The sequence below is a fragment of the Juglans regia genome, chromosome 15 (assembly GCF_001411555.2).
Source record: "Juglans regia cultivar Chandler chromosome 15, Walnut 2.0, whole genome shotgun sequence".
Classification (NCBI taxonomy): Eukaryota; Viridiplantae; Streptophyta; class Magnoliopsida; order Fagales; family Juglandaceae; genus Juglans; species Juglans regia.
The window spans coordinates 8,351,745-8,378,174 of record NC_049915.1 but is presented as its reverse complement, the minus strand read 5'-3'; the positions used below and the strand labels follow the sequence as shown (position 1 = coordinate 8,378,174).

The 26,430-nt window shown below is 38.0% G+C and overlaps 1 protein-coding gene across 1 annotated transcript; it reads left to right on the top strand.

Annotated features, from left to right (window-relative positions):
* The first annotated feature begins 4,283 nt into the window (after window positions 1–4,283).
* LOC108991723 lies at window positions 4,284–26,430 on the top strand. The gene is made up of 11 exons (XM_018966096.2): window positions 4,284–4,749; window positions 5,356–5,690; window positions 6,074–6,151; window positions 8,932–9,034; window positions 16,845–16,933; window positions 17,967–18,078; window positions 19,420–19,473; window positions 19,578–19,626; window positions 24,245–24,345; window positions 25,670–25,782; window positions 25,903–26,430. The coding sequence occupies exons 1-11, from the start codon at window positions 4,333–4,335 to the stop codon at window positions 26,252–26,254; spliced, it is 1,803 nt and encodes a 600-aa protein (XP_018821641.1). The 5' UTR covers window positions 4,284–4,332; the 3' UTR covers window positions 26,255–26,430.

Here is a 26,430-nt window from a genome sequence, read left to right as displayed (position 1 = left end):
TGAGGGGTCGACGCATAGTTTATCGATCCCAAGCATATCTTCATGACTCCAGGCAAACACGTCCCTGTGTTCGATCAACAACTATTTTAAGGCTTCCCTAATGTCTGGGGGAAGCCACGTTCCCACCCGTGTAATCTTGTCTGGGTGCTCTGGGTATAGTGCCACTAGCTTCAATGGCTCGTTCACTTCTGCCTGCTGCAAATTATGTTCATCCCTTGCCTCTACACCTTGGTCAAGAAGTATTGGGGGCGGGGGTGGGGACCTGCTCTAGACTTGGCCCTCAACTATGTGGACATTTGACCCTCCCCGCCTTCAATTCCTATACATAGCATTCCTAGGCTAGGGCCTGTTCTCCACGCACTTCCCTTACCCTAGCCTCCGTTGGGAACTTCATCTTAAGATGTTGGGTGGAGGTGACAACCCTCAGGCTATTTAAGGTTGGTCGCCTCAATATTGTAAGATGGCGGGGCCTTAACCACCAAGAAGTCAGACATTGTTGTGGCAGTGCACGTTCCTTTTCCTATCGTGATTGGTAGGGTTATGGCACTCATTGGTTGAATGGTGTCACCAGAGAAGCCTTTCATAGGGGTGGGTGCAGGTCATGACTTACCGACTTCAATGTCCATCCTAACAAAGGCTTCCTAGAATAAAATGTTTGTTGAGCTTCCATTATCCACTAGGATTCACCTAGTAGTGTAGTTGGCGACCAAGAGGATCACCACTAGCACATCGTCGTGCGAGTACAAGACTCCCTCTCAATCCTCCTCCCCAAAGAAGATTGTCGTTGTACTATGATGTGGGTGTTTGAGCAGACTATCCATCACATAGACTTCTTCATACCTTGCCTTGCGAGTGTGCGCTCTTCTGTTGGAGGTAGAGGCGCCACCTTGAGCGAATCCACCAGCTATGGTGTGGATTTCCCCCAGGAGTGCGCCATTGCAATTATTATTCTGGCCAGGAGGATCGCGACTGCCTTCCTGGTTGGCTGTTGTCTTTCTGAACTCTCACTTCTTCGGCGACTAAGATCCCGCTCTACCTGCCGCCTTGGCTTTTCTCATTCAGTGAGCATCTGCTATAGCTCTCCAGTTCTTGCCAATTCGGACACCCTCCTCTTCATTGTGGTGCAATCTTCCATCCAATGGGTGTTTGTCTGATGGTATTTGCAAAAAAGTTGCCTTGTCCTCGCCTGGTTTGATTCTCTCTTTGAGGCCTTTTTTTCCTGAACATTCAGGTTGTTATGGACGAGCCTGGTTGCCTGGTCACATGAGGGTGCCTGCCTATCTTGCCTTCTCTATTCGTGGCTCAAGCTAGACTTCTTGTCCCTATTTCTATCTTTGCCATCTGATTTCATCTTTCCTTTCCTTGGCTCGATAAGGGCCTGCAGGGTGTCATATGCATTAACAAAATCATTGACCCTGTCCATAAACTCTCTTAAGGTTGAGGGAGTCCTCCTTGCCAACTCCATCATAAATGGACTTCTAGGCCATATGTCTCCCAAGAAGGTTGCCAGAGTAATTTTCTGATCCTGATTGTCGATAATCAACCTTTCCTTATTAAATCGAGTAAGGTAAGCCTTTAGGCTTTCTTCCTCTTATTGCTTGATGGTCAATAGGTATGCCACTGGACGTTGACACCGCCCCTACTTGCCATAAACTGCATCAGGAACTACTTGGCCAGTTCTTCAAAACTGTCAATCGACCCAGGTCATAGCGCTCCAAACCAACCCTCGCAACCCCCTTTAGTGTTAGGGGGAAAGCTCGGCAAGCTATCTCTCCAAGAAAATCGTGGAGACTCATGTATGCTTTAAAGTTTTCTAGGTGGTCTATTGAATCTCGGGACCCATCGTACATCTCGATTTGTGGTACTTTGAACTTCGACAGAAGTGGCATGGCCATCACCTTTGTGCTATAAAGGTTCGTACAACTCAATAGATGTTCGACTGAGGAAGATCTTCCCATCTTCTTCGTTATCTCCTCATACTTGTTGATGAGACCATGCAGCTCGTCATTCAGTTTCTTCTTTTCTAACTCCTCTGCATTCGTCCCTTCATCGCTTTGTGCTTCCCCTTCCACTTTCTCGTTATGGCTTGGCACCGTGGCATCATTGCGTTTCGCGTTATAGTGTTTCAGCTCCTCATTCTCACGCTGCAAGTTCTCCATGGCTTCCATCACCTTCATAAGCTTTCCCTCCATCTCTGTAAGCCGCGTCTCCATGTCTACAGGCGTCGTTTCAGAATCGCTTGTTGCTTGAGAACGCGTCACAGTCGGCATGTGGGAATCACATTGGAGTTCTATAGGAAACTGAAATCACAAATTATAGTATCTCGTAGATGGCCCCACTATTGAAGACTTGTCCAATTGCTGACTAGAACGCCCTACTTGAAACCAACAAAGGTGGTGGCCCAGTATGCCTGATGCACCTCTAATGTCTAAGTCAGTGATATGTAGAAGAAGGTATCAATCCAGTATGGTTTTTCTGAGAGTCCCCTTAACATGTTACTTGCTCACTGTATATATAGGCGTAATGGATTACCGATAAATATCAACGATGATTATCCTACTAGACTTTATCTCTTTAGTTATACCCTTATCATCATATTCCTTTAGTTTTTTATCTCTGTTTTTTATAATTCTATTGAAATAAATGATATTTTTTTTGGATAAAATAATACTATTTAGTTAGGATAAAAGAGTTATAAAATAATCGTATGGGTTATAAACGAACCAATTTGTTTAATAGTCCACTCGATACTCGTTCGGTTAAACTTGAATCGAACATAATTTGTGAAAAAAATCCGTGACAATAGATATTCACTCGATTAGTAAATGAAACATACTCGACTAAACTCGACATGACTTGATGCATTCATACATTGATAAATATGTATATATAATATATATACATATATATATTGGTTAATAATATGAGCATAACACATTTTATAATTAAATATATAGTATGTAATTAATACTCATATCTATATATAGAATATACTTTATGTCTATTTTCTAATTTGTACAATAGTTAGTCGGTAAGATTTAATACTTTTATATATTTATATATAGGAACCATATATGAAATGTTTGATATATACTATCATATGATCTATATGTATTAGTAATTTATATAGGCATATAATATATGGTTATTATATGCCTATATAAATATCAACTAAATTTTTACAATTTCCTAATTCAATAAAGGGTTAATTACTTGTTAGTTGTAGAGATTTCATTAAATTTAGATTTTTAATTTTTTATATATCTAATTTCTTAATTATTAAATTAAATTCAAAAACTAAAAAATAAATAACTATGACTTAACTCAGCTCCGCTCAAACTTTTTTGGGATTGAGCATGAGCTAGAGTTGAAAATTAGAGCTGTACAAAAAATCGAGAAACCGACCTAGACCGACTCAAATCAGCAGTCGGAGCTCAAAACCGGCCGAAACCAGTGGAGAACCGATCGTCGTGTAGCAGCAAATAGAGAAAATCGATATCGGTCGGTTTGACGTTGATTCGAACCTGGTTCAAACCACTGAACCGGCCGACTAAAGAAACTGTTTTTATTTATTTTTTATATATTTTGTACTCAAAACAATGCCGTTCCACTTAAACTTAAGTGTAATGGCGTCGTTTTAAGCTTGTAGTTCTATTTTAAACACAACTAAAACGACGCCGTTTGGTATTAAATCAAACGCTGTCGGTATAATTCATAACATATTAAAAAAAAATTTAAGTAGAAAGGCACCAGTTTCGAACTAACTTCGTCTTCTTCCTCACGTCTTTTTTCTAGTTCTCATCCTCTTTCTCCTATGCAACACTCTCTCTTTCTACTCTCTTAGATGAAGCTCGGTTTGAGAATCGATCGTGAACCACCAGAAAAATGAAGCATCGGTTTCAGCCGGTGTTTCTCCTCTCTATCGATCGGTTTTCTCTCTAAAAAATTAAGAATCAATCGGTATCAATTTTGTCCAAAAACTGAATCGAATGGGTCGATTTTCCACCCTATTGAAAACTTAACTAACTGAGCCAAACTCAAACAAAGATAAGATAAAAATCTCGCACCTCACAGTCTAAAAACCGGATTGGCTGGTTTCAGTTTCAACTCAATTTCGGTCCTAATTGTACGAATTTTTATTTAAAAAAAAAAAAATTTGACAAGCAACAAAGCTGCCCGACCCGTTGGGAGTTCAAATGGACCCAATCGGTTCAGAATCACTGACCCGATCCCTTCTCCAACGACAACCTAAAGATTCCAACTTGAAGCTAAATAAATGTGTGTATATAACGAAACAGTTTCGATTCTGCAAAAATAAGACAGCGTCCTAAAATGGGGGATAAATCGAAGAAGAACAAGACGAAGACGGAGAGGAAGACGAAGAAGCATATAGAGGACACAGAGAGTTCATCATCGTCATCCCCTTCTAGCTCTGATGATGACTCCTCGAAGAGGCGCCGTCGGCACCGTCACCGCCACAGAAGCGATGAGAAAGATTCGAGGAGAGAGAAAGAGAGGCGGAGAGAGAAAAGAAGGAAGGAGAGGGAGAGAGAGCGAAAGAGAAAGAAATTGAGAAAAGACGGAAAGAAGCGTAGGGTTTATGAGAATGAGGAGTCTGGGTCCGGATCCGAGTCTGGGTCCGTGTCTTCGAGTGATGAGAGTGATCCGGAACGGGTTGAGGCCGATCCCGAAGTGGTGGTGCGAGACATGTTGACGGAATTTCCTAGCGTTGGCAATGATTTGATGCTGGTATTTTTTGTTTAAAAGAGAAGACAATTTGCTCTTTGATTGAATCTTTTTGGTGGGTAAATTTGAAGCTAAATCAGTAGAAGATTATATGGTTTCCAGCAGTGAACCTTTCCTTAGGATGCCTTGTCGGTAACTCGGTATTGGGCATTAAGAACTTAGAAATTGATGTTTATTGGGCACTCATGTCAAAGGATTTTGCTGTTATCTGTTTTTGAGTTCATGTCTTTACTATTTCATAATGACATGTTTTCGTAAGTTTTTTGCTATTATAACCTGTTTGTTAGGCGGTCTGTGTCATGCAAACTCTGTTTCTGACCATTGGAATCGTGTGTTGCATAGCATACCTTTCTTTTTCTGCGAAAGTTGCATTATTTTTTATTCCTCGTGTGATAAGGTTTCCATGTGGCTATTAGGCATTTAGAACTTAGAAATTGATGTTTTATCGGGCTCTCATGCCCAAAGTAATTGTGCTACAATCTCTTTTTTTGGTCTTTGTGACATGCAACCTCTGTTTCTGACCATAGGAATCGTGTGTTGCAGACCTTTCTTTTTTCATGACACTGGTATCATTTTTAGTTTACACCTAGCCATGTTTTTGATGTACAGCTTTTGCAAATGGTTGATGATGGGCAAGCTGTTGACATAAAGGGTATATCCGAAAGATCTCTGATAAAACATATAAAGAGGCTGTTTCTTTCATTAAGACTCAAGGAGAATGGTCATAGGGTGTTTTTACTACCTTCAAAGGCTCGTCCTACTTTAGAAGTTGTAGGACCCCTGATTCGCGCTCGTATGGAACCTAAAGAGCAACAAATTGATCATTCTATAGCAGAAAATGGTGTACAGTTGGTTGCAGCAGATGCGGGCTGCAGCCATGTAATGGATGAAAACAATGTGGCAGGACCGAGTACCGAGGATGGCGTTAGTGCTACTAAAAGAAGGTAAATAATATACATTTGGATTATTTTTCACCTAATTAAATGTGGTTCCCGGAGGAGCCTTACTGCACTAGATATTCCTCTAGGGAAAGGAGTACTTTTGCTGGGGAAATAAAGCAGCATGGAATGACCTTGCTTTAAACACCCCCTTTTTTGGAAGCAGTCCATAATTGTTTGCCTTCCCCTCCCTATCTCATCTTGGTTGAGTATACCCAATCACAGAATGGAGGAAAGAGATTCACCTCCTAGTCATGCTGCTCTAATAATTCTTTTTTGATAAGTAAAATAAATGCTCTGCTCTAATACAATTAAGACACCACTTATGAGGATATACATGCCAACATTCATCAAATGAGTTTTTTTTTCTTTGTGACTTTTTGTTGCAGAATAATTGGCCCTGAGATGCCATCAGCTGAGTTACTTGCAGCTGCAGCCAAGTTAACGGAAGCTCAGGATGAGCTCAGGTATTTCCTTGAAAAATTCAACAGCTGGTTTTGGACTTAGTTGAGATTATAATTTGGGACATCTTAGTGCAGTGTTGGTGAAAGCACCAGGTACATTAAGCGCAAAAACCTTGATGCAGCATGTAGATTTTATTTGACACTACAAATGCATAAGATGTTGAAATGCTGAGATCACACAAATCTTCCGTAAACCCAAAGAACCAATCTTGGCATCATAGAGAATATTGAAAAACTCTCAAAGAATAATTTCATAAATAAAAGTAATAATCAACCACTAAAATGTGACTCACAATTTGCCTTACATAAAAGTAAACAACTAAAACTCTTGAAACCGTATTAAAATCTAACACAAATCCTATGAGTACTCTAAAATGTACCAGTCTTGGACTAAAACGACTCTCTAGAAACTCATAATAAAGAAAACAACAGATGCTCAACTTTTATGAAAGTCCTATTACGCATGAATTAGGGTATACAACTCTTAAAAGAATATATTTCCTAAAACCAACCTAGAAGTTCCTTATTTATTCCTTGCTAACGTGAATCTTTAGTGTTGCCCCATTTATTTATTTCAATATTTGTCAAAAGGTCTTCTACTTTAACCAATACTGCTTCAAATCCGAAACTCCACTTTCGAAGCTAGTCCATTAGTTTGTCACTGGATGTAGGTATAATTTATTTTGCATCACACCTCCAAGACCTTAGGCTTTGTTTGTTTCAACATAAAATGAGGAAAATGACTTTTTGATGTTTGGTGGGCACCTTGAAAATGATGATGAAAAGAATTTCTGGTGTTTGGTTGCATTGAAAATAATGAATGTAATTATACGATTTCATATATTCTAATATTGATTCATCATATTGATATACGTTAAAAAATAGAAACTCTAAAATTTTTAAAGATTTTTGCACTAATAAATTTTTTGAATAAAAAATTCCTCGTGCAATAACTTGTGTTATGAGTTATTTAGAAATAGAATCATCCATAAATTTTTTTGTCTATCACTGTTAATGTAAAACACTTACCCAATCACCAACCGCCACGTGTCAAATTATTTTGTTCTTAAATAATTTAATTAAATACTTCTAAAAAAATAAGAAATATATTTTATAAGAAAACCCTGAAGGGTAGCTCAGCTGGTCCGGCCTTGGGTTTGCTCCCCAATAGTCACTAGTTTGAGTCCCCTTAGGGCCACTGGAGGTTTACCTGGTCGTTAACTTCAGGGCTCCATGGGATTAGTCGAGGTGCGTGCAAGCTGGCTCGGACAGCCACGGTTATAAAAAAAAAAAAAAAAAAAAATTTATATGAAAAAACTTATTTACTTTTTTTTTTTTATGAAAAATTAAAATTGATGTGGCAGTCTATGATTGGGCCACTTGTTTTATTAAAGTGAAGAACGACGTCTAACCTTTTTGTGGGTGAAGAAGAATACTTGAAGTAAGGGGTGGAAAATGACCTATGGCCCTGGAGAGGAGTTAGTATTTGTAATGCCTCAACAGAAGGCTCTAACCATATGGCCTATACTTCGAAAGACTAGTCAATGATACAATTGGAGCTCCATTTGAATATTATAAAGAGTAAGAGCTTCTCCTTCCAAGCAATGTGAGATCCAATACACTACCTACTTTTATCATTTATCTGAATGAGATATTGCAATCTCCCCTCATATATTCTCGACGTCCTCCTTGGGCCAGTCCGTCGTAGGTGGCACGACTTAAGTTCCACTTTTATAGTTGAGATAGGCTCTGATACCATATGTAACGCTCCAATGGAAAGCCCAAACAACATGGCTTATACTCCAAAAAGATTGGTCAATGATACAATAGGAGCTGCATTTGAACATTATAAATGAACTTCTCATTCCTAAGCAATGTGAGATCTCATACACCATCTACTCTTATCATTTATTAGAATGGGGTATCACTGTATTTTTCACCCCATACATGATTTTCTTATTGACCAACTAGTCATTTTCCACTGACCTCTCTTTTCTGGCCTTTCCAAACACTAAACAGACCCAAAGATGAAAGCATTTCCTTGAAAATATTTTTTGCTGAAACAATCACAGCCTTAATGCAAAGCGCAAAACTGAAGTGCATGTTTGATTCAAATACTGCGGACATTTTCAAAACCAATGTATTCTAACAAAATATTCATAAAATAAAATAAAAATGGTTTAGATGAGCAAGATAATTATACATTTAGATTATTAACTCAATCCGTTAGAGTATTTTGGACCATGTCTATCAAGTAATCAACAAATTACATGAATATATTTTTTATAATTATGTTTAATTCAAGCATAGAATTTTATCTCTTATACTTTTACGAAATACAGAAAACCACGATATTAGATAATCAAAATAAGTACATGGGTGAATTGAAATACACCTGAAAGAAGTGACCAAAAAAGCACAAATATTGTACTTATTGATGCTAATATAAGCAATGCAATGCAATCCTAAAGTATATAATCAATCTCATCATTAAGCATAGGACCATCATCATTGTCATAAAAAGATTTGTACCCCACTCATCATCTTCCTCATTTACTACATCTCTAAATTAATGCTCTATGCAATCAGTAGTAGTTACAACTGATATTTTATATTGTTCTTTTAAGCTCACTGAAAAAAGGCGCCAAAATGAGCGCTTTCATAAATGTGCTTGCTTAGCGTGCTTTGAGCGCATTTTTACCAACGCTGTTAGTGATATGTAATTTCGAAATATTTTGGAATGGAGATGAAATGTTACAAGGGTTTCTAACAAATACTTGTAGAGAAGCTGAGTTGGAGGAAGATGATGAGAATTTTATAGGACCCCCACCACCTGCTGTGGTTGCTGAGGCTGCATCAGCAAATGAAGCAGAGCGATTCGAAGAGGTATTTTAATCCTTTTATTTTTGCATACTAATCAAAATTTTCCAGCTGATTTTCGTGACAGATTTGTAATTGTGAAATAGTATATTGGTAATTGTTTTTATAAGATCCTCTATTAGGAATATTGAATTGACTACTACTATGTTTCCCTTGTTTTTTAATAAACATAAGGATTTGGTTGAATGGACCTTTACTACTTTTAGCCGTAAATAATGCACCAGCTACTTAACTGTTGAAGGCTTTAATTATTTGAGGTAGTCCGCTACCAACCTGTTGAACTTCTGCACTGTTTTCACTTTTCCTAAAATCCATTGTTTTATTTGAAACAAGTAGGGAAGTAATCTTGTCATATAATTGTTATTTAAAATGTTGAAAGTATAATAATTGCATGAGCTAAGTTTCGATCAAAAAATAATTGTATGAGCTAAGTTCTCTAAGTAGCTGACACAAATTAACCAAAATATTCTTTTGGCTCTTGAATTGTGAAGTTCCATTAAGTTTTTCAGTTTTTTAGATTGCAAGAAGGTAAATTTGAGCTTGAATGCACTTGAAAAAACTATGTTGTATAAAACCTTAGGCTAACCCTTCCCAAAATGAAACAAAAAGCCAGAATGATTTAAGGAGGCATAATTTGTGCGACATAAAAGTTGTTGCAAATGCATGCTATGATTTTGATGCCTTAGAGGAGAGAAGAATAATTAAAAAATTTTATTGAACTCTCGTCCTAAAACTTTTGAGTGAGGCATAGAATGGGTTTTGGTTTGTTCACAAGAAGATTGATCTAGCTTACGAAGATCTAAATGTTATGGTAGAACCATAGTAGAGGGAATATGTATTAGAGTTTAGTCTCTAATTAAGTACGGTATGGAGGTAAACACCAATTCTTTGGTTTGTGTTAGTTGAACAAATTTTGGTATTGTGTTTGGTACAATGATCAGCCGATCAGCGATTGAAGGTTGTTTTCTAGAGGTATTAAGATTTTCCTGTGATAAGGAGGGCATGATGGCAGATTCTTGGCAACTCTCTGATAGGACGCATATTGTGCAAACCCATTGCTTCGCGGGCCATATCCAGTTCTTGAAACTATAGACCCATTCCCTTTCATTTCAAACCCAAACCCAAGCCCAAGCCCAAGACCGAGCCCAAAACCAAAACCGATCCCAGTTTTCTAATGTCAGGTGACCACATACGTCAAGTTCAGCAGCTTCACTTCTCTACCGAATTGGTCTTGAACAGTGAGCCACCCTTTTTTATGTAACTTCTGTGGAAGCCAAACGGCGCACTCCTCTTCCGGTTTGGCTCAACAACGGTACTCCTCTACTAAGTTTCCGATACTGCCCCCTCTGCTCTGAGGCAGCCCTCATTGATGCCTCCTTCCCTCTGTTATGTACATCTTCGGTGGTGGAAGTTGGACTCAAGGACGAGTGCCTCCATGTATGACTTTGTACTTTTTTTCTCATAGCCCAACTCTAACTGTTTATGAGTTTCGATTTGTTTTGTCCCACTTTCTCCATTGACAATATTGAAGCTAGCCTCCCTGAGCTCCAACTCTAGTCTCTTCCATCCTCTCCCCTTCACTTCTTAGGAATAATGATGAATCCCCTTCTCCAAACACCCGCGCGTTCTACTAATTCCAGATATCTATCTTAAGAAATTGAACACTTCTGGATGTGAAAACATTGCTACTAGCTTGGTATGTTGCATAAAATTGCTTCCTTTCCTGCGCAGAAATAACCTCCCCAGGGTGTTCACCAACCACCATAATCTTGAAGATTTTATACTCTTTCGAAAAACTCATCGTTAATATAAAACTCAACTCCTTATCAAGCTAACAATGGTCTAGCAACGATGATGAACAACGACAATGGCCATCGAAGAAGAAAGTGTATGAGACCCACATCTTACTGGCCCATAATCATACTTTCTTATTTTTTATTGCAAAAGACTAGGCCTCCCACGAATTATCTAGGCCAGTATAAAATCTGTATGTGACAATAAAATCAATAATTACTCTATTATCAAGCTGGTGTGTAGAGCACACCATCTACATCACTTAAATGGTACAATTTGATTTGTAAGATTCAAATTTAAAAATTTAAAGTTTCTTTACTTAATATTATTTGAGGATCATAGGACAAAGATTTCTCCTCTCTTGAAGGGATGGCGTACACTTAGGGCAGGTTTGGGGCATGGGATGAGACATAAAACTCTCATCTAATCTCATTTTATCTCATCCCATCTTATTCCCAAGCATAATTCAAGTACAAAATTTTCAAACTAATCATTACAATATTTTCAAATACAATATAAAAACCAATTCCAACTTTTTCAAATAAAAAAAAAATTATCAAACTATATTATTACAATATTTTAATTTTATAATATTTTTTATTCAACTTTCTCTCTCATTTCCCAATAGCCAAAAAATACTGAATTCAAACTATCTCACTACTATTCACAAACTATCTTATTACTATTCATAAAATTCCCATCTCATCTCACAAACTATCTTAGTTTTTCTCTTCGTACACTGAAGGATACAATAGTGGTTGAGGGTGTTTGACAACGAGATTTTCTATTGTCTTGGAGGGGAATATGGGTTTTTCGAAACTAGTAGTAATAGAATCAAAAGTTTTTGAGGTAACAAGGGATGAAAGATATTTGCACATTATTGCAAGGAGTTGGAGAGTTGTGAAAGGAATGAGTTTGGGATGGCCACGGTACTCTGGTTTACCAAAGCATTGGAGGACTGCTTGAAGGGTGAAAGTAGAGAGTTCTATACTGCTCATCAGGAGGGAGATACAGGTTTCATTGCACAGAGATGTTCTAATTCCCGTGGCTATTACATGGCACTAGTGGAGTATGGAAGCGGCGATTGATTGAATTTCAGAATTTCATCTTCATTCTAGAGGAAAGGGACTGTAAGGGTTGGATGAAATTGGTGGGGGCGCAGAAGGAGGCTGGAAGAGAGGGTGGATAGGTTTGCACGTCATCGCTCGTAATGACGGTGGCTATGAACCAACTTCCCTCACGTTCGTACAGGGAGGTTCTCCAACAATCGAGGGTACTGGTGCCGCTCCGAGAGCAAAACAGGCCGGGTGGAAGGGCTGGCACGTCTGGAAGTCTGAGCAGAGCTGTTGGTCCAGTGAAGGCTGGTTGTGCTGCTGGTATAGTAGGCACACAAAGACACGATGGTGGTGGCAGGTGTGCTGTCGGCCTGGGCCGCCTGGCAGAGGAAGGTGTGTATCGTACTCTTACGGACACGAAAAATAGTTAGATGCATTGCAGGAGAAAATGGAGTGCCTTGTACGGTGCATTGAGGAAAATAAGGTGATGGGCTTGGGCTTGGGCTTGGGCCAGAAGGGTGGCTTGGATACAAAAGGAAATAGAATGTGTGGCCTGGATATAGAAGGGCTAGTTGGCAAGGCTCAAAGTGGCATGGGCCACTACAATGGGCGCCCAGTTGGGGACCAATTAAGAGGGAAGGGAAAGCACGATTGGGTCCAAGATTTGGGCCTTAGCTTGTGGGCCAATTAAACAATTAGAGATAGGCGGGCCTTGTATGGAGAAGACAAGACACAAGCTATGCAGGCCCATCGATAGGTGGGTACCAACCAACGGCCTCGGAGATGGTGCCGATGGTCTTGTCGCATGCAGAGGAACCGTTGGTGGCGGTGGAGAGGGAGGATATGATAGTGGTGGAGCTGCCAGAGATGGTTGCCTTAGTAGCAATCACGGGTTTTCAAACTCCCTCACCATTGGCAGACAGTTTCTAGGCATGGAGTGGACAAAAGGGACTGATGGGGAGTAGAGATGAAGGGGGTGGAAATTTTTGTGGAATCTCCTCCGGCGGACATGTTTGTGGTGGAGCAAACAGTCCTAGACACGAGTGACCCACCTCCCTTACAGTTGGCCGGTTGTTCTCTTGCATATAATGGACATAAAGGGTCGATGGGTGCATAGAAGAAGGAGAACTAGAACTAGTGAGGGTTGGAGGTGTCAGGGACGTCAACGAAGTGGGCAGGTCTTCTCATGCTGAGGAGGAGACAGGGTTGCTGGTGACATCGAGGTGGGCATCAAAGGAAGGGGCTAAGATGAATGGGGAGCCTATCTCTAAAGTCTCTACCACCATGTCAGCACATTGTTTTAGCCTAGGTTATGGATAAGGTGCAGGAAATCCAGCGTGTGTGGGGATTCAGTTTGAAGGTTTTGAAGAACAATTGATGGCTTTGTTAATTGACATTGAAGTAGAAAATATTCAGATCAAGAAATCCAATTAAAAAAACAGAGCAAGCTCAAGAGATTAACTTGGTCTATCAATTACAAGGGCAATTCAAGTCGAGAAAGATCGAAAGGGAGGGGGTTGACATTGTCTCCATGAAGCCTAAGATTATATCATGGAATGTCCGAGGGCTTAATGAGGTAAATAAAGCATGTGAATAAAAAATTTTCTCCGAGAGTGGAAGGGATATTGTGTGCTTGTAGGAAACCAAGATGAAAAATATTTCAAGAAGTATCATTAGAAGTTTGTGGAGCTGTCCATATGTTATTTGAGTTTTTCTTGCTTCGATTGGAGCATCAGGTGGAGTACTAGTTATGTGGGATAGAAGGGTGGTGGAAAAAATGGAAGGAGTATATTGGGGAATACATAGTGGCTTGTTCATTTCAAAATGTGGAGGGTAGTTTTAGATGGGCTTTAGCTGGAATTTATGGGCCGACCTTGGCCAGTAGAAGAAACTTTCTATGGGAAGAGTTGGCCGGGTTGCACAACTGGTGGGACCTTCCGTGGTGTATAGGCAGGGACTTTAATGTTGTTAGATTCTCAAGTGAAAGATCGGGAGATAGCAGGTTGTGGCCAGCAATGTTGAGTTTCTCGGATTGTATTTTTGAGTTGGGGTTTGTGGACTTTGTTCTTATGGGTGGTGCATTCACATGGTCCAACAACCAGACGTGGTCTAGATTGGATAGTTTTTTAGTCTCCCCGGAGTGGGAAATTCATTACCCGGAGGAAGGATAGTTCTGATCATTTCCCTATTTTGCTGGATTGTGGGGGAATTCAAGGAGGAAGGATATACTTTAAATTTGATAATATGTGGTTAAAAACTGTAGGCTTTGTGGAATGGGCTAGGCAATGGTGGTTCTCATACTAGATCCAATTCATTCTTGTAGGTAAATTGAAAACTTTGAAAAAAGATTTAGAACTTTGGAATGTACAGTCTTTTGCTGATATAGGCAACCACAAGAAGTCACTACTGGAGGAGCTTCATAAGGTAGAGAGGGCACAGGAGGGACAAGCCCTTTCATTGAATGAACTTGCTCGGAGGATAGAACTAGTCTCTGAACTAGAGAGGATTACCCTATTGGAGGAGATTTCTTGGCAGTAGAAATCTCGGGTTTTGTGGTTGAAAGTGGGTGATTTTTCATAGAGTGGCAAATTCTCATAGGAGAACTAATTCCATTGAGATGATGAATATTGATGGAGCTGCTTGTACGGAGATCCTTGTGATCCAAGAACATGTTGCTGGTTATTTTGAGCAGTTGCTTATTGAACCAGAGGGGTGGAGGCCGAAGATTGATGGGCTAACATTTGAGTCCATTGAGCAGCAGAATGTCATTTGGTTGGAGAGGTCATTTGAGGAGGCTAAGGTTCATGAAGTGGTAAGAAAGATGGTAAAAGACAAAGCACCCGGGCTAGATGGATTTTCTATGAGTTTCTTCTAATCTTGTTGGGAAGTGGTGAAGGAGGACTTAATGAAGGATTTCATGAATTCTTCTCGGTGGGGAAATTTGAGACAAGTCTCAACACTACTTTTATTGCACTTATTCCCAAGAAGGTTGGGGGCATCAGAGGCTAAGGATTACCGGCCCATTAGCCTTGTGAATGGGGTGTATAAGATCATTTCCAAGGTGCTTGCAAATTGATTGGGAGAAGTTTTAGGGTGGATCATTACGAAATTCCAAAACACATTCGTACGGGGAAGACAGATTCTGGACTCAATTCTCATCGCCAATGAATGCCTAGATGGTAGATTAAAATCGGGCAATCTAGGAGGTAAGTAGGGTTCATGGTGTGGGTATATGGAAGCACATTAGATGAGGGTGGGGAGTCTTTGGCCGTCATACTAGAATTTTGATGGGAGATGGCTCAAGAACTAAATTCTGGTAGGACAAATGGTGTGGAGATGGAGCTCTTAGGGATTCATTCCCTATAGTGTTCATACTTGCACGTGAGAAAGAAGCTTCAGTGGTAGACCTCATGAAGAGGGATGGTGATTTACTCTAGTGGAATGCAAGCTTCATTAGGGCGGCCCAAGATTGGGAAGTCAGCAACTTTGAAGATTTCTTCTAGCTCTTATACTTCATGAGACCGAGCACTCAAGGAATTGATACTTTGTGGTGGATACTAGCCAGAAAAGGTATCTTTTCAATTTGTTCTTTCTATAAGGCCCTCACGCGACTGCAAAATAATCACTTTCCATGGAGAAGAATTTGGAGAAACAAGGACCCTCCTAGGGCGGCATTTTTTGCATGGACAACGTCTCTAGAAAAGATTTTGACGATGGATAACTTACGGAAATGCGGGGTGATAATGGTGGAATGGTGTTGAATATGTAAACAAAGTGGTGAGACTATAGACCATCTTCTACTACATTGCAAGATTGCTAGAGCATTATGGGTCGATATATTCAGAAGGGTAGAGCTAGCCTAGGTTATGCCTGCTACAATGGCTGAGCTTCTAGCATGTTGGTCGAACCTCGGCGGTATTCCACAAATTTCAGTTGTGTGGAAGATGATTCCTATCTGTATTTTTTGGTGTATTTGGAAGGAACGAAATGACTAGACGATCAAAGACAGGGAGCGTTCATTGGAGGAGATTAGATCACTATTTGTTATAACACTTTTTCTTTGGGTGAAAGCTATAGATTTCAATGGCCTTGATTTTCACGATTTTCTTATTTCTATTTCTTCCTCCTAAATAGGTGTTATTATCTTTTGTATACCTCCTGTGTACTTGGGCTATGTTTATTCCTACTAATATAATTTAACCGTTTACTTATAATTTTTTTAAATTTATCTTCTAAATCAAATTATGTCACGTAAGCAGTGTGTGGTGTAAATGTCTTAGAATAGTAGTACTCTAAAATCAATTGTTGTGCAAAATAATTTTGGAGCTTTTTGGGGTTAGCTCATGTAGTAAGGACCTTGGTTTAGGGGTATGCTTTGCCCAAGTCTAAAGTTCAAATTCTTGATTACAAATAATTTTTGGGACCTTTTGCCATTGTGGAAAAGCCAATGATTTACCTGATCCATGTGATGCGGGCTCACATCAAACTGATTTGGGGTTAAATTGGGGAAAAGGACAAGTTGCGTTTGCACGATCTCTAGGGTTCCTCGTCAGTAAAAAATATTACTTTATGTTAAGGTGGTTATTTTGTTCAGTAATCCTACAGTCTTTTCCCCCTGTCCTCCAAATTCTTTTTTCTTTGCCGTTTTACTTCTTTTGCTTTCAAATTTAACACAAAAGCCTTAGGACCTATGTTTAATTTGTGGTAGACAAAAATGCCTCTTCTCCAAAGAAAGTTGTATAAAACGATATATCCTATTTTGAGCATTATATATTTATTTTTTATGAACTATGATGATATAAGCTTCAGATATATTTTGTTTGTTTGTTTGGTTATTTGTTTGCCTTTCTTTCTTGTCTGTGGAGATATATCTTGTGTATTGATCATATATATTGCATCTTGGATGGTATGGTAGTGATTGCAATTGAATGCAATAACTCATGTACTAGTTTCATTTATCTTATCAGGTTACCAGAATCATGGGAGCTGAGGCTGATTGTCCATATGATGTTGTAGGTGTCAACGTAAATATGTCCACAGATAACATTAAAAAAAGGTTCATTTCTTGATTTTTATCTCTGAAATAATGGAACTTGACTTGTTATATCCATTGTTTATGATCTTCAAATCTTGAAATAATTTTGGGATGGAAATTTGTAAGTTTATCTCAAGTGTTGTTTTTTGGGTGGTCTTATTATTGTCTGTTGAATAATCTAAGTTAAACCTCCTGTGCCGTATACCTCGAACATGCCTGCCTTACCTCAGTAAGCATCTTTTGTCCTTCTTAACTACACTGAGGGAGGGAGAGTTGAGAGAGTACTGCGAGATTTGGTCTGAAACCAATAAAAACAGCCAGCCAGTCTGGAGTAATAAAGGAGATGGGCTTGCCAACAACTTTGAAATCTGCTATCCCAAATAAAATGGTCACAAGAAATGAACTCTTAGATAGCTTCGGAAGGCTTGAAGGTGTTTCTTAACTTGTAAACAAGATGTTTTCTACCATATATTCATAGCATCCTTAGTGCTAAAAAATAAATCTCTTTCAGTAGGAGATTGTCTTGGGGGTAACTAGCAAATAGCATGAGGCTAAAGAACAAAGACCTTAGCATGTAATCTACAGTGAAGAAAAAATTGGCTTATTGGATCTTTTGCCATATACTGTTTTTGAGATTCTAGAATAAAGTGATTTGTAGTCTCTCTAGCAATCTACTGATTTAGTGGACCTAAAAACATGTCTTAGATGTACCGAGTATTTTTAATATTTCAATAAGTTTGTTCAGTGGCCTTTTCTGATTAAAACATTATTTTGGGTTGTACAGTCGTCGCCATCATAACATGAATGATGTTTTCTTTGTGGAATCATGCCTATTTACTTCATCAATACAAATTTGAAAATCAGGGTGAAGGATTTACATATTATCATGCTGGAAAGTGGAATAGCTGCAAGTGAAAAAAAGAAAAAGAAAAGCTTTTTCATCACCATATGGCCAATGCTTCTTGTTTATATTTCAGTGATATTTATATGGTTCTGAACCTGCAGCTTGTGTGTGGTATTTTCTTTTGTCTAATGACTGACTGTTGTGATCCAGGTACTGGAAGTTATCTCTTCTAGTGCACCCAGATAAATGCCCTCATCCCCAGGCCCACCAAGCATTTATTAAGTTGAATAAAGCTTTTAAAGAATTGCAAGATCCCGATAAGGTGAGTTTCTTATGTATATATATGGTTGGTATGTGAATGTATAAAAGATCTATTTTGTGTGGTCACTTTTTTCTAGCACTCTGCTTCAGTTGGGTTGGTTATAAACATATGCTTGAAGTTCAATTGTCCTATTGTGCATGATTTGTGGTCACTTATATTATAATCAATCTGTCTTAAATCAGTTATGTTGACGACAGTGATGAATTTGTTTCATTATCTGGAGTGTAGTGCCTTAATCTCATGTGTATGAATGGCATGAAAGAACATTGGATGGTCTTGAACTTTCCCATGATAGGTTCAAATGCCTGTTATTGAGTGCTTTCTTGCAGTGGACATATGGTGGTGTACTTTCTCATTCATCCTTGATAGAGTTTTTGGATTCTTTGTCTTTATCAATTTGTATAGAAGGCATTAACAATTCACTTTTGTGTCCTGCAGCCATTCCTTCTTTTAGTTTAATAATAGTATTAAGAAAAATATTAAAGTCTGCATCCAAGTAGCGGTTATTATGCATGATTGTTGTCTAGTTGTAGCTTGTTGCGATACTACGTAAGATTTTCTTTTACAGTCGTTCCTTCTTTTAGTCTGATTTGCTTGAGATATTTTGGTGGGTCAGATGCACTAGTATTACTGATGGATGTGATGGAAACTCTTACTACAGTTTTTAAATGTGTAGTTATTAACTACAAAGAGGGAGACATGGTTTTACTCTGAAAGCATATTACTGCATGTATAGGACAAGCAAAGACTTTCTTAATGTCCTGTTCAATGTTAACAAACATTTCTTTTCCTGCTAACTGAAACCTAAGAAAATGGAAGATGGCCATAATTTTCATTGATCTTAAAACTGTACATTGGAAATCAAGATTTTTAGTAGCATCTAGTTGCTGCTAAGCATTTCTTTAATCAGTTTATGCAGCACATATTAAATGGAAATCCAAAGTTAAATGCTTAGCTACTCAATTTCTGAGACGGATCTTAATTTTGCCTTTTGAGAGGTAGACTGTAACAATATAGTAGTTTAGTCAATTATTTGAAACTTACAAGAAATCTTAAAATCAACAATAATGTCTTCAAATGCATGCCATGCATAAGCAACAACATGCTTGCAGGCTTGGAGCCTAAGAATCACATCAATTGCGGTTCAATTCCTTCAAAGTTTTTCCAATTTCTTGTTTCTCGGCAGGTTTTTAAGTGCAAGTATAAAAACCTTATAATTGCTTCGAATTGATATTTTCACGCGGTGTTCCTTTGGTAATATTAGTTGTACTGTGGCATCTTCACAAAAAACATTTACAGTTTTGACATGCGTTTCTTTTTAACCCAATCTCCTTGTTGTAGAGGAAAGCAATGAATGAGAAAATTAAACTAAAGGAAGAACAAGAAGCATTTAAGGTACGCATATTCGCTGTGGTAGTGGTTTTGGTATTTCCTACAGAAGTAATATCTTAAGTAATTCTTGGTGTATGCGCATGTATTAATTCTTTTTGCTCCTTTAGGCTGAGTTGAAAGTGATGCGTGAGGCTGCACAATGGAGAAGATTGCAAGGTTAATCACTTTCTGACTGTTACTAAGGTTTATTTTTTGGTTTTCTATGTTCGATCTCTCTGCGTCTGTCTGTGTTTTTTGCAGTTTCATGATTTTCTTGAATCTTTCTCCTAGATAGGTCTCTCTCTCTGTTTTTTTTTTTTTTTTTTCTTACATCTTGTATACTTGGATTGCACCTTTAGTGCTTATTAGTGAAGATTTTCTCATAGAGGAAATATTAGGTGAGAATTCTCTCTCATAGAGGAAATATTAGTTTAGGGAGTAAGGTCATGGATTTAAGACCCTCCAACTGTAGCTACAACTTGTTAATTAGAGAGAAGAAAAGAAAAAAGAGAAAGGAAGTAGACTATTTTTTTTTTCTATCCTAATTAGGGGTGATAAACGGTCCGGTCCGGTTCACATTTTAGAGGACCGAAAAGTTTCGGTCAGGTCCACGGTCCAGGGTTTTTCCGGACCGGACTGGACCGAATGAAAAATAAAAAAAATAAAATATTTTATATATAATAATTGTACAATTAACAATATAAAATTTTAAATATATTATTAATACTTGTTAATATTCTATAAATTAATATATTTTATATATATCTTCATCTAACCTATCACTATTAACAACATAAAATTTTAAATATGTTATTAACACTTGGTAATATTCTATGAATTAACTAATATATAATATCAATTAGTTAATTATTTAGTAATTATATAAATTAATAATATAATTTTCATCTAATTTATTATTATTGACTATATAAAATATTTTTTTATTGAGTTTGTTACATAATCCTCATTAATAAGTCACTTAATTTAATTTAGTATTTTAAATAAATTTTTTTATTAATTATTTAAAAAAATTAAAAATTAAAAAATTAGGCCGGACCGACTGGACCGGTCCGGTCCGGTCCCTTTGGGTGTTCGGTCCGGTCCAATCCGGAAAAATGATGGACCAAAAATATTCGGTCCATTGCTGGACCAGACCGGACCATTTGCACCCCTAATCCTAATGATTTATGGCATGCCATTTGTGCGGCTCTGAAATCAGCATGCTCTGTTGCTGATGTTGTGGTGGAGGAAATGAAGGGTCTGGGATTTGCAGCTACTTGTTCTCTCAGTGTGTAATTTCAGGTAGCTTGTTTTGGCGTATTATTTTGAAAAAGAAAAATTTGTCATAAGTTTTTTTTACATCTTTCAGCTGTGTTGGATGCCTATGGCTCTTCCATCAGAGTTTCTTGGAGTGGTGGTTCAAGAAAAAAATGTCATAGTATGGATGGACCATAGAGCTGCAGAACAAGCTGAAAGGATCAATTCTTGCAACTTGCCCACATTATAGTGGTATCTTGGAAGTATATATATATATATATATATATATATATATATATCAAGATTTTGTCTCTCTAGTCTCTCTCTATAACACTCCGTCCCTCAAGGGTGAGGAATGACGTTAGCTCAAGAAAAACTTGAGGGACTAGATGTTACTAGCCTTTAAAAATTTTCTTATGCACCAGATATAAAAGATTCCATAGTTTTAAAATAAAATATACTTCATTAAAATTAAAGACAGTCAATGGAAGCTTTAATGACTTTTGCTATTGTATGGAATGGGACTAGCTTTAATGACTTTTATGTTGCTTTTCAAAGCAATTAGCTTGTGTACTTGGGCTTTGGCTAATTATGTGGATTAATAAATTCTTCTTATAAAAAAAAAAAAAAAATTCAAAGTCTTGTGCTTAACATTGTTTTTTTTTTTATAAGTACTTGTGCTTAACATAAATCTGAAATCTCCATAACGGTCTAGGCATCTTTGCCTCGTTTCCCTAAGTCAAGTCATGTCCTGCCATTCTCATATAATCATCCTGTGGGACATTTTAAAACATTTAAAATAAAAAATGAGTCGAATATTCATTAAGTAAAATATCATACAGTAAACATATTTGAACATAGGTTTCCTTGAAAAAACGTATATATAGGTAAGGGCATATTGCATTGCCAAGATAGGCACAACGGTAGTGAACCCAATTATGTCATCCTCATGTATGGATTTTTAATCTGGGACCTTGGGCAGGATCGAGATCATAAGGATCACTAACCCAAAACTCACAGGAGTCAACAATGAGTACCGGCCAATAAGAAAAGTGAGAGACAAGTTTAAGGCATTATGCTAGTTCATGTTACATTAACATCTACTCAAGCGTATGTTAATTTAAATATAGAACAATTCTATTGGAGACCAAGAATAGATGGGCTTCACTTTGATGCTCTTGACTGCAAAATCCTTTTTTTGTCCTTCATATTGAATGTAGTCTATCACGTTTTGTTAACGGAATTAGTTAAGCAGGTGCAGCAAGCTAGGTATGAAGAATTCGTATTAATTCTTGCGACTGCATACGTTGGTTATCACTTTGATCTGCCTGCGTTCATGGATTTCCGTGGTAGAATCTACCGCGCAGGTGTATTGCATTTTCATGAGCGTGATTTGATTAAAAGTTTGATTTTATTTAGCTTGAGAGGCCTTTTGAAGAAATAGAAATTAGAAAAGTGTTAAGAAGCATGGCGGGTGACAAAGCTCCAGGTTCGAATGGATTTTCTATTGCTTTTTTCCAAACTTGTTGGGAAGTGATCAAAGAAGATATAATGGGTGGTCTTTCATGAATTTTATGAAAATGGTATGTTTGAAAAGTCTCAATGCAACATTTATTGCTCATTCCAAAACCCTGGTGCTGTAGAGATAAAAGATTATTGCCCTATTAGCTTGTTGAGCGGAATCTACAAGCTTCTTTTGAAAATTTTGGCGAATATATTGAGTATGGTTGTTGAGAAGCTAAGCCTCAAAATGCATTTGTCCGAGGTAGGCAAATTATTGATTTGGTGCTTATTGCCAACAAATGCCTGGACAATAGACTCAAGTCGGGAGTGCCGGGGCTCGTGTAAGCTTGATATGGAGAAAGCCTATGACCGATTCAATTGGAAATTTTTGCTTTATATGCTCGAAAGATGTGGCTTTGGTTCGAAATGGTGTTCTTGGATCAAACAGTGCATCTCTACTCTTTGTTTTTTTGTATTTGTGAATGGCACATCATAGGGCTTCTTTAAAAGCACACGAGGCTTGAGACAAGGTGACCTTCTATCTCCGCTACTTTTTGTTTTTGTTATGGAAGCTTTTAGCAAGATGATTTTAGGGGTTGTGGAGTGCGGGTTCTTATCTGGATTCTCATCGAGGGAGGCAAATACGAGCTCACTTCTCATATCTCACCTATTATTTGTTGATGATACCCTAATCTTTTGTGGCGCTAGTCATGATCAAATCTGAGCTTTGAGGGCACTCCTTTTATGCTTTGAAGCTATTTCGGGCTTCAAGGTGAACTTGGCTAAATCAAAAGTAGTCCCAGTGGGGAATGTTCCGAATATGGAGAGCATGGTTAACAATTTCAAGATATCCCAATTGCCGATGAAATTATTTGGGTCTTCCTTTTGGTGGCCCATTCAAATAAAAATCTATTTGGGATGAAGTACTAGAAAAATTGGAGCGGAAATTGGCTAGTTGGAAGAGGATGTATCTATCCAGAGGTGGTAGGGTCACTTTAATCAAAAGTACCCTATCCAACTTGCCAACCTATTTCCTATCACTATTTCCACTTCCCACCAAGGTGGCTCTATGCATGGAGAAACTTCAACAAGATCTCCTTTTATTTTTTTTTGGGGGGTGGGGGATGAATAAGGAATTTAAATTCCACTTGGTAAAATGGGCCACAGTGTCCTCCCCTATCCTAGAAGGAGGATTGGGAATCCAGCACTTGCTATCTTTTTCACATAGCCTTGCTTGGCATATTGCTATGGAGATACCACAATGAACGAGGAGCATTATGGAGAGTCATCATAGAATCGAAATATGGTGAACCATGGGGGATGGTGTTCAAATGAGGTAAAGGGGACATATGGGGTTAGTTTATGGAAACACATAAGAAGAGGATGGGACACATATTCAAGAAATATCCGTTTTGAGGTAGGTGGGTGATGGCTCCATTGGTTGATTGTAATTGATTTTAATGGAATGTCTTTTCATGAGTTCCTTGTATTGCTAAACGCGCATATATAGGTGACGCTCTTGTATATGTCCCGTATACTCAGGCCTTATGCTCAATAAAAAAAATTTTATCGATCCAAACAAATACTTGCCTAATGAAAACTAGTGTGATCTTCTAATCATGTACCTAACTTGGTCATGTCCTTGCTTAGGATCATGTAAGTTGAGACTCACCCTTTTATTACAATAGAATAAATGTGTAGGTAAGATGAGAATGCACAAGTACATTCTCCTTGGGAACAGAAACTTAATCGAAACCTGACTGCTAAGACTTTGCAAGTCAAAAGCACTTGATGCATCTATCTAATTTCCCCCGTATTCTCCAATAAGATGTCTCTACAACTGATATGGCTTTTCACCAAACACCATAACCATTTCTGCAGTGAGGCTTGGTTAAAGATGCTTAGTTTTAACCAAGTTGACCAGTCTTAAATAGTCATGTCCCACCCTTTATTTTTTCCTTCTTTAGTGGGTATAATAGGTTGTGACTTGAGAATTATCTGTTGATCTGACTGCATGATTGCTATTGTGTTGTAGGTATATCAATTGAGGGTGATGATGAGCTCTTGGCAGACTTGGATGTAAAAGTGGAACCTAAACGAGATGAGTGGATGACAACACTACCTCCTGAAAGAAAAGTAAGACCCTCATTCAATTATCGTTTGGTTATCATTGTTAATTTAATATCTTTAGCTTTAGTCTTGAGTTACTGGAACTTGGAATTCCCGTGCATGTCACCCTTCTCAGAGACTAATTATAAGATATTGATTTTTACCTACAAGACATTAGGAGTGATACTTTCTTCTGTACAAACTTGATTCTTTTGTTTCATATTCAAAACTACTTTAAAGTACTATTTTAAGGTTGTGTTTGGATAGTGAGGTATTCTCAGATATTCTGTGAATATTAGTACTAATAATAAAATAATAGTAGTGAAAAGTAGATGAAAAGTAATAAAATAATGAATAGTAGTCATCTCAGTACCCAAACTAATTAACAAGTGAGAAAGAGGATTGTACCTCTGGATTGTTATTAGCAAATTTTGAGCACCAATAAGGGTGCATGCACTTCACTTTTGGTAAGCAACTTGCTTGCATTTGGCACACTTTTACTAACATTGTTTCCTCCATGTGACTTTAATTTTCAAAGCACCAACTTGTATTTGGGAGTGACCAGCATGTTGTCATATGTGATGAATATCCTTTGAATCCGAGGAAAGTTTATGTTATGGCGGACTCAATAGTCAATATCTACTTAGCTGCTGTTCTGCTCAGATGACCACATGCCCCTTACAGACTTTGAAGCTTGGGAACGCATGGAGAAGTTAGAAATCTTGTAGATACGATTTACGGTACTAAAGGCCCTATGCCTCATTGCAAATATAGGCCCCAATTTTATCGAAAAGGGGGAAACTGCATAGGCTAAAATAAAGCGCAACTATTGGAGTGTTCCTTCTATATGATAATTTAATATGTGTATGATTTCATACACCTTGTACTTAGTTATATATTAACAAAGATAACCCTCGAGCAGTTTCTAATTATGCATTTTTTATAATCATCCATGGCTATTAATGACTAATTTGTCGTGGTTCAGCCGCTCAAGTAAAAGGAACTTCAATTATAGTAACAACCACATCAATTTCTTGAAGCACTGCTGTTTTCTCTGCAACCTCCCCCCTTCTCTCTCTCTCTCTCTCTCTCTCTCTCCCCCTCTCCCTCCCTCTCACATTGCTATAGATATCTTTCTTGTTTTCTCGTTTCTTGAAAAAGTCTGCGATTGTAATTTTCTTTTTAGTTTTATTTTAGGATAAGTATTGGTTTTGATTCTTGTGCACTAATCCTATTTTACCGTTCATATCGCTCTGTAGGGTTTCACTTTCCATGGTTACTGATAACTCCAAATGCTACCTATTTTAATTGCTTACAAAATAATAGTTCACTCTTGTTCTTTTCTTCTCAGCCTGGTATGACTATGCAGTCCACAACATTCAGCAGGAATACGAAAGAAGGACGTGGGGACACTAGTGCTTGGACGGATACCCCTTCGGATAGAGCCCAGAAAGCAAAGATGAAGTATGTTTCACTTTTTAGTTTTCAGAATGCCTTGAGCGGCCAACTCTCTCTCTCTCTCTCTCTCACACACACACACACATTTAGTTTAGGGGATTTTTAAATGCATGCTTCCTGTCGCAGTTATCTGGAAGCATATAACGAGGCTGCTGCTCTTGCTTCAAATGAAGAGCAAAAGAAACAGAAAAGTTCAGTTGCGGATTTGGTGGATAAATATAATAAAGAAAAACGGTCAAAATCATTGGTGCAGAAGCACCAAGAAGAGTCTGCTGTCGGTCGTTCAAAGAAAAAATCCAAGCAGCAGCAGCAGCAGCAAGAGAAAGAAGAGTGGGTGGGGCAACATCCTTGGAAGCCTTGGGATCGTGACAAGGATTTGTCAGCTGGGAGGAAAAGTATAAACTTCGATCCAGACAACATGGCTCAGGGTTTTTCTTCCAGGTTTTCTTCAGGAACCTTCGAAAGAAACTTCCTTTAGACCTTGGGCTTGTATATTTACAGTTCGTACTATTTGGTTGCCATTTCACTATTTCAGTCCTCTTTAATTCGTATAATCGTATTTATTTTCCATTTGTTGTCAATTAATCTTTTTTTTTTTTCCCAGCATTTACTTTTGTTTAATCAATATATAGGAAAGAGGAGGTTCTAATAATA

Coding starts and splice junctions, on each gene's coding strand:
- LOC108991723 (XM_018966096.2), top strand. CDS start 4,333: ATGGGGGATAAATCGAAGAAGAACAAGACGAAGACGGAGAGGAAGACG. Junction 9,035..16,844: donor AAGCAGAGCGATTCGAAGAG/GTATTTTAATCC, acceptor TTATCTTATCAG/GTTACCAGAATCATGGGAGC. Junction 24,346..25,669: donor CACTACCTCCTGAAAGAAAA/GTAAGACCCTCA, acceptor TTTTCTTCTCAG/CCTGGTATGACTATGCAGTC.